The sequence below is a fragment of the Dreissena polymorpha genome, chromosome 1, assembly GCF_020536995.1.
Source record: "Dreissena polymorpha isolate Duluth1 chromosome 1, UMN_Dpol_1.0, whole genome shotgun sequence".
NCBI classification, from domain to species: domain Eukaryota; kingdom Metazoa; phylum Mollusca; class Bivalvia; order Myida; family Dreissenidae; genus Dreissena; species Dreissena polymorpha.
The window spans coordinates 100,736,959-100,750,223 of record NC_068355.1 but is presented as its reverse complement, the minus strand read 5'-3'; the positions used below and the strand labels follow the sequence as shown (position 1 = coordinate 100,750,223).

At 37.6% G+C, this 13,265-nt stretch overlaps 1 protein-coding gene across 4 annotated transcripts in view; it reads right to left on the bottom strand.

The window, feature by feature from the left end:
- The window catches only part of LOC127842616 (fatty acyl-CoA reductase 1-like), a 51,569-nt gene that overhangs the window by 18,577 nt on the left and 19,727 nt on the right, over positions 1–13,265 (bottom strand). For all 4 annotated transcript variants that reach the window (XM_052372213.1, XM_052372208.1, XM_052372209.1 and 1 more), the window contains 6 exons: positions 11,425–11,622; positions 10,971–11,146; positions 10,202–10,381; positions 8,095–8,272; positions 5,604–5,648; positions 962–1,080 (listed from right to left, as the gene is read on the bottom strand). In XM_052372213.1, the coding sequence (XP_052228173.1) occupies positions 962–1,080; positions 5,604–5,648; positions 8,095–8,272; positions 10,202–10,381; positions 10,971–11,146; positions 11,425–11,622 (896 nt within the window). The remainder of the gene's footprint in view (positions 1–961; positions 1,081–5,603; positions 5,649–8,094; positions 8,273–10,201; positions 10,382–10,970; positions 11,147–11,424; positions 11,623–13,265) is intronic.

Genomic DNA, 13,265 nt, shown 5'->3' with positions numbered 1-13,265 from the left:
ATAAGGTTCGTTTTATCGTTTTTACGATTTGTATTTGACAGAAAACAAATTGAAATTAAAAATCAATCGTACAGAAAACGATAGCGAAAATGGAAAACTAATTGAAATCGATTCTTCGTCGATTTAGTTATTCCGTTTTCCGCCGTACCGCGTTTAATTATAATTAGTGTATTGTAACCTTTAGTGTGGCCGTAATATTTTCATTTAGTTCATAAAGACACCGTTTTAGGCCGGTGTAAATATAAAGTTACTTCCATCTGAAATAAGTTCGGGAAAAGGTTCTCTGTTAAACGCGGTCGGGTTTGGAAACTTTCATAAACGGCATGCGCGCCGAATATTTTACATTTCGGTACGAGACCCAAACCGTCAGGAAAAGACATTGTGAAGAGTATACTATCACATTAAATAGCGCAGGTGGTGACAGATTCTTAAATATTCGGCTCAAAACACCGCTGAGATTCCGTGTCTCAAAAACTAACAACATCGCGATTTCTACTGGTTTGTCGTTGATGGAGAGGGTTTGGCAATGTAGGTGAGCTCTGAGACTGAAAGGCAGGAGTGTTGAAACTGGTTAAAACAAAATGACTCCATCATCCATTTGTCACTAAACAATTAGTACTAATATCGCCAAACAACCATTGCCAGTGTGAATTTATAATGACTTAATTGGCATGAGAATTGCTGAGAATTACCAATATCCAAAATTAAGCACTAATTTGATCCAGAAATAAATGTATGTTTTGATCAAATTGTAAAAAAAACTAGTTGACAAATAGTTCTGAGGGAAAAAAACTAATTGTAACAAAAAGCTTGCAGTGAAAACTAATTGACACAAAATCTTATCTGTTGCCTTGACATAAAGATATTGAATAACTAAGAAAACAGGCTCCAATCACAATTGTTACTTGTTTTAAACGCATTCAATGGTCAAACTATCCAGCATCATTATATGGCTACTCACTTGTGTACAGCCGTATACCATCCCACTGCCAACAGCATGTTGGTTGCAAAGTCAGCAGGAATGATGTCTGCAGTGGCATTGAAGTCCCCCTTCATTATCCGAAGTACACCCTTGCCAATCTGTAATGCAAATGGTGATAAAAATAGATACATAACAAGAGGGCCTGAAAGGCCCAAAGTCGCTCACCTGAGATAACAAGATAGTATTGGGACAAATCTTTTGACCAAGTTTCACGAAGATCAGAAAATAAATGTGGCCTCTAGAGCGTCAACAAGGTTTTACTATGGCAATATAAGAAAAAATGCCCCGCCCCCTGGCAGCCATTTTTTTCAACCAACCGTCATCATTTTTGAACTCTTCCAAGATATTATCAGGATAAATCTTCTGACCAAGTTTCATGAAGATCGGACAGTAAATGTGGCCTCTAGAGTGTTAACAAGATTTTAATATAGCCATATAAGAAAAAATGCCCCGCCCCTTGGAAGCCATTTTTTTCAAGCAAAAATAATTATTTTCGATCTCATCCAAGATATCATGGAGACCAATCTTCTGACCAAATTTCATGAAGATAGGACAATAAATGTGGCCTCTAGAGTGTTAACAAGGTTTTACTTTAGCCATATATAGCCATATAGGGAAAAATGCCCCGCCCCTGGTGGCCATGTTTTTTAAGCAACCAAAACCATTTTCAAACTCATCCAAGATATCATTGGGATAAATCTTCTGACAAATTTTCATGAAAATAAATGTGAACTCTAGAGTGTTAACAAGGTTTTACTATAGCCATATAAGGAAAATAGCCCCGCCCCTGTGGTGGCCATGTTTTACAACCAACCAGCATCATTTTTGAACTCGTCCATGATATTATTGGGATGAATCTTCTGACCGAGTTTCATGAAGATCGGACTATAAATGTGGCCTCTAGAGTGTTAACAAGATTTTAATATAGCCTTATATAGCCATATAAGGAAAAATGCCCGGCCCCTTGGCGGCCATGTTTTTCAAGCAAACGTAACCATTTTCGAACTCATCCAAGATATCATTAAGACAAATCTTCTGACCATATTTCATCAAGATTGGACAATAAATGTTGGCTCTAGAGTGTTAACACAGTTTAACTATAGCCATATAAGGAAAAATGCCCCGCCCCCTAGCGGCCATGTTTTTCTTTAACCAACCAGCATCATTTTCAAACTCGTGCAAGATATCATTGGGATGAAGCTTCTGATCAAGTTTCATGAGGATCGGACAATAAATGTGGCCTCTAGAGTGTTAACAAAATTTTGCTATAGCCATATAAGGAACAAGGCTATTGTCAAGCAATATTGTCCCCTACCGAATCCACCATTGTCAGAAATTCCACCATTTTCAGAATTTTTTTTTTTGGTTGCCATAGCTACCACAATTTTTGAGGTAGGAACGAAATGAAATGATGTGCATAATGTCCACATTGCCATCTATCCATGTTGCAAGTTTCATGAAAAAATATTAAGAACATTTAAAGTTATCGCAGGATCCAGAAAATCACAATTTTCAGAAGTATTTCTAGTCTATTTGTTGCCATAGCAACCAGAATTTTTGATGTAGGAACAAAATGAAATGACGTGCATAATGTCCATATTGCCATCTATTCATGTTTCAAGTTTCATGAAAAAATATTAAGAACTTTGAAAGTTATCGCAGGATCCAGTAAAGTGTGACGGACGGACGGACTGACAGACGGAGTGCAAACCATAAGTCCCCTTTGGTGGAACCGGTAGGGGACAAATATGCCCTGCCCCTTGGTAGCCATGTTTTTCAAGCAAACGTAACCATTTTCAAACTCATCCAAGATATCATTGAAACCAATCTTCTGACCAAATTTCATGAAGATTGGACAATAAATGTGGCCTCTAGAGAGTGCACAAGGCAAATGTTGACGTTGCACAAAGCTCGACCGACAACGGACGACTGACAAAAGGCGATCACCAAAGCTCACCATGGGCACGTTGTGCTTAGGTGAGCTAAAAACATGGATACAGAAATATTTTTACACGAAAATTACAGAAATGTTAGGTAAAATGTGACTATTTGTGTATTTTAAGTCATAAGCCAGCTAGCATACATCACTTAAACACATGTTGTTATATACTTGTTTACTTCTTTACAAGTAACCATGATGAATTTATGCAAAAAAAAACCAACTGCATGCAGTGAAAAAACAAGAGCACCGCCGGGGGGGGGTGGGGGGGGGGGTGGAGGGGATTCTTGGGTGCGATGGTTGGACGGTATTTCAAAAATAAAATAATAAAAATAAATATTTGTGTTTTTAACCGTTTAAAAAAAAATAATTTGGGAGGGGGGGTGGGGTGGGGTATAGTGTGAGGGTGTGGTGGTCATTTGTGAGATGATCTTAAAAAAAAAATTAGGGGGGGGGGGCACGGGGGATGGTTTGGGTGGAGTCTATTGTGGTATGTCAGGTAAGAGTAGTTTTGTCAAAGTATTAATCAAATCTAATCATAAATAAAGAAGTTATGGCAATTTTAGCAAAATTTAATAATTTGACCTTGAGAGTCAAGGTCTTTCAAAGGTCAAGGTAAAATCCAACTTGCCAGGTACAGTAACCTCATGATAGCATGAAAGTATTTGAAGTTTGAAAGCAATAGCCTTGATACTTTAGAAGTAAAGTGGATCGAAACACAAAATTTAACCATATATTCAAAGTTACTAAGTCAAAAAAGGGCCATAATTCCGTAAAAATGACAACCAGAGTTATGCAACTTGTCCTTTTACTGTACCCTTATGATAGTTTGCGAGTGTTCCAAGTATGAAAGCAATATCTATGATACTTTAAGGGTAAAGTGGACCAAAACACAAAACTTAACAAAATTTTCAATTTTTTAAGTATAAAGGGCCCATAATTCCGTCCAAATGCCAGTCAGAGTTACATAACTTTGCCTGCACAGTCCCTTGTGATAGTTAATAAGTGTTGCAAGTATGAAAGCAATAGCTTTGATACTGTAGGAATAAAGTGGACCTAAACACAAAACTTAACCAAAATTTTCAATTTTCTAAGTATAAAAAGGGCACATAATTCTGTCAAAATGCAGGCCAGAGTTATCTAACTTTGCCTGCCCAGTCCCCTCATGATAGTAAGTAAGTGTACCAAGTTTGAATGCAATAGCATTGATACTTTCTGAGAAAAGTGGACCTAAGGGCAAAACTTAAGCGGACGCCAACGCCGACGCCAAGGTGATGACAATAGCTCATAATTTTTTTTTTTTAAATAGATGAGCTAACAACATAATCTAAAAGGTTAAAAACGTTCAAAGAGACCCACTGACTATACTAATTCTAAGCCCCATTGACAATGAATGCCAAGCCCCATTACCAGTAATAATGAGATGCCCCACTGACCATACTTATGCCAAGCCCAACTGACTAAAGTAATGCTACGCCCCACTGACTATAATTATGCAAAGCCCCACTGACTAAACTTATGTTAAGCCCCACTAACTAGACTAATGCAAAGCCCCACTCACAATACGAATGCTAAGGCCCACTGACTATACTAATGCCAAGCCCCACTGATAATACTAATGCCAAGCCCCACTGACTATAATAATGCCAAGCCCCACAGATTATAATTATGACAAGCCCCACTGACTATACTAATGCTAAGCCCAACTGACTTTACTAAGTACAAGCCCCACTGACTAAAATAATGCCAAGCCCCACAAATTATCATTATGACAAGCCCCACTAACTATACTAATGCTAAGCCCCAATGACTATACTCATGCCAAGCCCAACTGACTAAAATAATCAAAAGCCCCACTAACTATGCTAATGCTATGCCAAACTGACAATACTAATGCCATGCCCTATCAACTATACTAATGTCATGCCCCACTGACTATACTAATACCATGCCCCACTGACTATACTTATGCCAAGCCCAACTGACTATACATTACTAATGTCATGCCCCACTGACTACTAATGTCATGCCCAACTGACTATACTAATGTTAAGCCCCACTGACGATACTAATGCCAAGCCCCACTGACTATACTTACGCTAAGCCCAACTGACTATACTAATGCCAAGCCCCACTGACTACACTAATGCTAAGTCCCACTAACTATACCTATGCCAAGCCCCACTGACTACTAATGCCAAGCCCAACTGACTATACTAATGCTGAGACCCACTGACTATACTTATGCTTAGCCACACAGACTATACTTATGCCAAGCCCCACAGACTATACTAATGCCAAGCCCCACTGACTATACTTATGTAGGCCCCACTGTCTATACTAATGCCAAGCCCCACTGACTATACTAATGCCAAGCCCCACTGACTAAACTCATGCTAAGCCCAACTGACTATAATATGCTTAGCCCCAGTGACTTTACTAATGCTAAATCCAACTGACTATACTAATGCCAAGTCCCACTAACTATACTAATGCCAAGTCCCACCGACTATACTAATGTTTAGTCCCACTGACTATAATAATGCCAAGCCCTACTGACTTAAAATACTAATGCCAAGCCCCACTGACTATACTAATGCCAAGCCTCACTGACCATACTTATGCCAAGCCCCACTGTCTATACTAATGCTAAGTCCCACTGACTATACTAATGTCACTTACTGCTGCTAGGAGCCCAGTGGGTCCATTCACATTGTCCACCCAGCCCTGGAACATAACAAAGTCGGGTACAAGATGCTGCATTCATTAAATGATGATTACCAAGGTGAAAGCATTATCCGTACTGATGCATTGGATGGTTTGAATAAGTCTTTGTTCAACATAAGTTCAATGTGAAGGTAAAAGTCTGCTAAGGTGTAGTGAGTGTAATGAGTTTTACCAGTAAATAAAGAATAAAAACTTTTTACAACGTAGTATTGATGTTAGTTTAGTTTGTAAATGTTTATATTATTTTGATTGCATTGAAAGCCTTAGGTTTATTAAAATGCTCTTGAGTCCGTTTCCTGGAGCAAGAACCAGTACTTGGTGTCTTTGGGGGGATCTTAAGAACACTCCCTGTGTGTGGATCGAACCTGTGACCTCCCGGTCGCTGGTCGGACACCATATTATCACGCCATGGCGACCATCAAGTAAAGTGTTGAAAGTGTGCTGAGATTGTTCATAGATAGCTTTGTAGCAAGCAGTCTTGATGTGAGACAAAATACAGTATGGCATTTTGGGCAAACAAAGATTTGAGATCTTAAAAATTAGTCCAGGTCAAAAAGTATAAAAATGGCAGTTGTTGAAATAAGGTGATGTGTTATTGTTGACTGTATTCCCAAATCAAAGTCCACACACGTCAAGTTCAAAAGAAGGTCAAGTGATGTGGGATTGTTATTTAACTTCAAAGACACCACCTGTTCATTAATCAAAGTTTGTAAGTTTCCCACTGCTTGAAGGAAGAAGAATTGACGTGAGACCAAGTCATTTTGGGTCAACAAAGACTTGGGACTTTCTGAATAAGTCTCAGTCAAAAAGTTGCAAAGTGTAAGTTCTTGACGTTGGATGAACGGGTTAAGGTAATTAGTTTGTAAGGCAAAGGACACAATTGTAGAAGAGTGTCTAGTGATCTTGGTGTAGGCAAAACTCAAATCCAGAAAATTCTGAAGCATAAACATGAGATAATGAACTATTTTGAGAGGAACCTTAACTCTAAAAGTAAACGCCCCAAGTGTGAGTCGGATTACCCGTCAGTGAATGAGTTAGTGCAGAAAGTGGTTTATGTTTGGAAGTTTAAGTAATACATGTAAATATAAAAATAAGTTATTTTTTTAAGTTAGTGATTTGATTGTGTGTGTGTGTTTGTGGGGGTTGGATGTCGTCGTGATTACTGTGTTTTGTTGTTACTACTGGTATGTTCATTATCTGTCTAGTATTTTATTTTTTATAATTAGAAATAATACACTAATATAAAGACAAAACTGAGTTTTCAATCTTTTATCACATTATACATTATTAGTATTCACACATTTAAACAATAGAGCACATACGTAGATAAGGTACCTATTAAAAGCCTACTAGCATATTTTGCAAAGTTTCAATCGACCCTGCAAATAAAGAACACCTGAGAACAAAGACCACAACAACCAAATCCCTTCAGTAGTCTTTATTGGCAGGGTGGTATGTATAAGGAAAAATGTCCCAGCCTCTACCAACCATGTTTTTCAACAAACCGGAACCATTTTCGAACTCATCCAAGATATCATAAGAACTAATCTTCTTACCAAGTTTCATGAAGAGTGACCAATAAACGAAAATTCTAGAGTTTTAATTTACTACACTTACTATAAGAAAAATTGCCCTTGGTGGCAATGGTTTTTCACCATTTAAGAACTTGTCCAAGATATATTTGAGAAAAGTCTTCTGACCAAGTTTCATGAACAACAGACAATAAACGTGGCCTCTAAAGTGTTAACAAGGTTTAATAATAGCCATTTAAGCCCTGGTGGCCATGTTTTTCAACCGACCAGAACCATTTTTGAACTCATCCAAGATACACTGGGGAAAAATCTTCTAACCAAATTTCATGAAGATCGAAAAAATAAATGTGGCACCCAAAAGGGTAAACAAAGTTTTACTATAGCCATATAAAGAAAAATACCCCGCCCCTGGCAGTCATTTTTTTTCAACCAACAGGAACCTTTTTGTGTCCAAGGTTATATTGGGACAAATCATCTACCAAAGTTTAATGAAGATTGAACAATACATGTGGCCCTCAGAGTGTTAACAAGGCAAATGTTGATGCCGCACACGGACCGCAGACGGACAAAAGGTGATTACAAAAGCTCACTATGAGCACATTGTGCTCAGGTGAGCTTACCATAAGCGCATTGTGCTCAGGTGAGCTAAAACACTATTAAGCCAATGGAAATATTCCTACTGCAACCCAAATCTAATAGATAAATTCAAAAAATAGCAGGTGGCCAAATTTCAGGTATTTGTAACTATAATGAAATTATAAAGCAAATTCTTATTTTCACTGGTCAGTTCATGATATTGGACAACACGGACAACTGCTTGCAGCAACCCTGATGGCCCTTTAAAAGAAACAATAGTATTGCTATTGACATCATAAATTAAATAATCTTATCATAAAACATAAGCGAGACCTTACCCTGACTGGTTCCACATATGTGGCCCCCACTATGGATGGTCTGAATATGGCTACAGGCAGGGATCCAGCCTCCTCCTTGATCAAGAATTCGGCCACTGACTTTGTGTATGTGTATGTGTTGGGCCTGGAACCGATGATCTGAGGAGTCAGCGTATTCAGTGTCTCTGCATCCATCCATCTGGCAACGAGAAAATCACTAATGATTGCTCTTACAGAAAAATTAAATGTTTTAAATATGTGTATCAAAACCAATAATTTCCAGATTTCATTTAACAGTACACAATAAAAACCAACAAATGAAGTCTTCACACTAGTCTCCATAATCCAGTTGCAAAAATCATTATGCAACCATTGAAACAGGTGAGAGCTGGACCATTTACATAACACAATTTCCACTAGCCAGAGTTATTATCACGCTGTCTAGATAACAGTAAGCTTGAAGACTAAGTAAAATTTGAATGATCTAGTACAGATGCAAATTAGATTATTATGATTCAAGAAGGATGAAAACTAGAAGCTTTGAGAAGAGGAAATTATTAACTTTTACATTGTGACCAAAGCATTATGAGAAGTTTTATACTACACAATCTCACTATAAACTTGAATAGACTAGCATACAATTAAAAAGTTTTATTATTGGAAGTAAATCGGTGTAGAAATGAAAAAGTTAATGTAAAATAACATAAAACAAGAGATGTGTTTGTCAGAAACACAATGCCCCCTACTGCGCCACTTTCATTTTTATTTATTTTTTATTTGGCAGGTTCATTAATTGCCTCTTTTTAAAGCTTATTACTTCAATTGGATTTATTTTTTTTACCTTTGACCTTGAAGGATGACCTTCACCTTTCACCACTCAAAATGTGCAACTCCATGAGATACACATGCATGCCACATATCAAGTTGCTATCTTCAATATTGCAAAAGTTATGGCCAATGTTTAAGTACATAAAATAAAACTAGAGTGTTCACATATTTTCAATATATACATATAGAGAAAACTGCCCCGCCCCCTGGCAGCCATGTTTTTTCACCAATCTGGACCATTTTCAAACTCGTCCGAGATATCAATGAAACCAATGTTTTGACCAAGTTTCATGACGATTGGGCAAACATTTTGACTTCTAGAGTGTTCACAAGTTTTTGCTATAGCCATATAAGAAATACTGCCCAGCCCCCTGGCAGCCATGTTTTTCAAGGGACCGGAACCATTTTTTAACTCAAACAACATATCATTTAGACAAACATTTTTACAAAGTTACGTGAAGATTGGGATTTTTTTTACCTAGTGACCTAGATTTTGACCCAGCATGACCCAGTTTTGAACTCAGTCGAGGTATCAATGGGACAAATGTTCTGACCAAGTTTAACTGATTGAAAATCTCTGACCCAGCCCCACCCAAACCCCAAAAACTTTTGACCCAGAGGTCAGATAAAAATTCCAAATAGTGCAGGGTCGCACATATGCCCATATCTACCATGTGTGTAAGAATCAAGGTTGTAGTGCTTATAGTATAGGAGGAGATAGTGGCCAGGACGGACGGACAGACAGGCAGGCAGACCACAATATACCACAATATCCCCACTCTTTTTTTAAAGCCTGGGGATAAACAAGAGCACCCCATAACGGGTGCCACGCTCAGCTGCGAAAGCTTGTCAGATTTTTTTTTTTAAGAGGTCACCATGACCTTGACCTTTGACCTAGTGACCCAAAAATGGGTGTGGCGTGTAGAACTCATCAAGGTGCATCTACATATAAAGTTTCAAAGTTGTAGGTGGAAGCACTTTGATTTTAGAGCCTATGTTAAGGTTTTATATTAGAGGTCACAGTGAACTTGACCTTTGACCTAGTGACCCAAAAATGGGTGTTGAATGTAGAACTCATCAAGGTGCATCTACATATGAAGTTTCAAAGTTGAAGGTGGAAGCACTTTGATTTTAGAGCCAATGTTAAGGTTTTAGCACGACGCCTACGGCGGACGGGGAGCTGGCTATGATAATACCTCGGGTTTTCTCCGAAAACAGCCAAGCTTAAAATTAGATTATCAACTAGACCAATATGAGCTCTAGCCAACTATGAAATAGTACAGATATACATGATACACACGAGCATGCATCCAGGAGTTGTCTTGGCTTCAATGGCGGCTCATACACTTCCTCGTCTATTTTGTTCCTGTCGCAATTGGCATACGCCGTTGAGATATGCACAAACGAGACAAGCTTTGGCAAAGTCTTACAGAACTCCAGCATGCTGTGTACACCGCCTATGTTCATATCAACTGACAGTCTGAAACAAGAGCAAACTGACACAGATCTTCAGAATGTCCAGGTCTTCTCAATGCCATCAGAAACAATGAAGTCGTGTTCTGAGAAAACTGGGGATAATGCATGTGCGTAAAGTGTCACTTTCCGACTAAACAAGATTTTAGGTAAAAAGAGACTTCATTTAAACAAAAAATGTCATAAAAGCGGAAAGTGTCGTCCCTGATTAGCCTGTTCGGACTGCACAGGCTAATCTGGGACGACACTTTACACACATGAATTAAGCCCAGTTTTCTCAGAACAAGAAACAATGTAAGCATCAGTCTGTCTGGTTTCACTTTCTACCATCAATCAACAAACAAGTTAAACAACATTTTTAAGCCAACAAAGATTCAGATTTGTGCGGTAATGTCAAATCAAATGTTTACCAACTAAGCTTCTTTTTTTTTTAAATATCAATATTAATACTTGACACAAAATCCATTACTTAACAATGACAATTTCAATTAACCATCATAAATTAAAATAAGTTAAAAAGAAACATTTTTTTTAAATGCAAAACTGTATTTTTTACTATTGGCAAACATGAACTTAAAATACATATAATGACTTACTTCATTTCTTCATCAAACTTAATAGTAGCGGCAGAATGGAACACCACAGACACTTCTTTTGTAAGCAAGTCGTGGTCACCTTGGTCCAGGCCCAGATCTTCTTTGATAATGTCACCCTCTATGGCCTTGCATTTGCGTTTGAAGTCTGGATTTTGCGTCTTCACTTTCTCAAATAACTGAAATTGAACCTCATTTTGACACAACAACCCATTTTACAACTCTCTGCTAATGTAATACATTTGAAAATACATGTTTACACAAAATAATTCTTACAATCACACTCATTATCACATAATAAAAATTTAGTGACCAAATATCTTTCAACATAGTAGAATAAATAATTTGTAATGATGATTACATGTTTATAAACATTATGTCTTAAAATTGTCACACTCCTAAATAATTAATGCATATTCATTGTTTCTAGTGTAAACTTTTTAGTGATTCACAGTACCTGAGAATCCAGAATTTCATCTAATCTTTCTTGTGGATCTTTTCCCTTCTTGGGTCTTATTAGAAGATAAATACACTTAACTTCTGGGCATGATCGTATGAGTTTCTCAACCAGGATTTTACCCAGAAAGCCTGTTGCTCCTGTTATAAAAATGCTTTGACTAGCATAAAACTCTGGGATGGAAGGAACAGTTGACATCTGCAAACAAACAATATTTACAGTTATTTTTTTAAAGTGTTAAAAAATCATGAATGATCAAACAAAACAGTCCATTCAAAAAATAACTATGTTCTTGCATATTAACTGGAATATGGTTGCCAGCAAACAACCATTAGCCGTAGAGAGTATGTCACCTATGTAGCAGAAAGACACCTTCACCTCCAACCTGTTACATCTATCTAAAAGATCATTAGGGCATCCCTTTTCTTTCAAACTTGGGGGTATTATACAGCTCAATTCAAGATGTTGATTTTATATATATATTCCCAATTGATGGTTTCCATAATGAAATGAATTGCTTTGTGCTATTTATACCAAACATATAAAAAAAAACTTAATTCCATCGGTCAAGCTGTTGACAAGTTATTGATAGGAAACAATTTTTACATTTATTGTGACAATGACCTTGACAATTTACCTTATGACCCCAATTTCAATAGGGGTCATCTATTGTCCAAGGCAAATGCACATGGGAAGTATCAAGCCAATCAGTTATCAGTTGACAAGTTATTGATCAGAAATGATTGCAAACTTAGTGCAACAGTGACCTTTGATCTAGTGACCCCAATTTCAATAGGGGCCATCTACTGTCTAATGCCAATGCACATGGGGAGTATCAAGCCAATTGCTCCCTCCGTTCACAAGTCATTGATCGGAAACAATTTTCACTCTTTAAGTGATACAGTTACCTTGACCTTTGACCTAGTCACCCAAATTTAAATAGGGGTCATCTACTGGCAAAGGCCAATGCGCATGGGAAGTATCAAGCCAATTGATTAATTATTTCACAATATTGATTGGAAACAAACGGGTCTACCAACAGACAGATGGACATCCAGCAAAAAAATATACCCACTCGTCTTCCAAGGGGAGCATAAAAATGGTAGGCATCCATGAGACTGATTTCATAAGCAATTGTGTGTAAAGTACTTCATTTGATTTCCCAAACTAATTTGTTGCAAGTTAAAAATCTTAAAAATCAAGATATCTGTTTGTCAGAAACACTATGTCCCCTTTTGTGCCGCTTTGAAGCTATATATTTGACCTTTGACCTTGAAGGATGACCATGACCTTAACCGTTCACCACTCAAAATGTGCAGCTCCATGAGATACACATGCATGCCAAATATCAAGTTGCTATCTTCAATTTTGCAAAAGTTATGGCCAATGTTAAAGTTTTCGGACGGACAGACACCATATATTTGACATTTGACCTTGAAGGATGACGTTGACCTTCACCTTTCACCACTCAAATTGTTCAGCTCCATGAGATACATATGCATGCCAAATATCAAGTTGCTATCTTCAATATTGAACAAGTTATGGCCAATGTTTAAGTTTTCGGACGGACAGACGCCATAAATATTGCAAAAGTTATGGCAAAATGTTAAAGTTGGAGCAAACAAACACACAAACCAACCAACCAACAGGCAGGGCAAAAACAATATGTCCCCCACTATAGTGGTTAGGGACATATAATCAAAAGTGAATACAATGCAAAATTGAAACTGAAATGGCCTGATTGATTGTATGCAGATTATATCAAGCAAGGTGCGTGAGGCTATACACACAAACAATAAAATGCTGATAATGCGCTTTTTGAACGAAATTGACAAAATTCT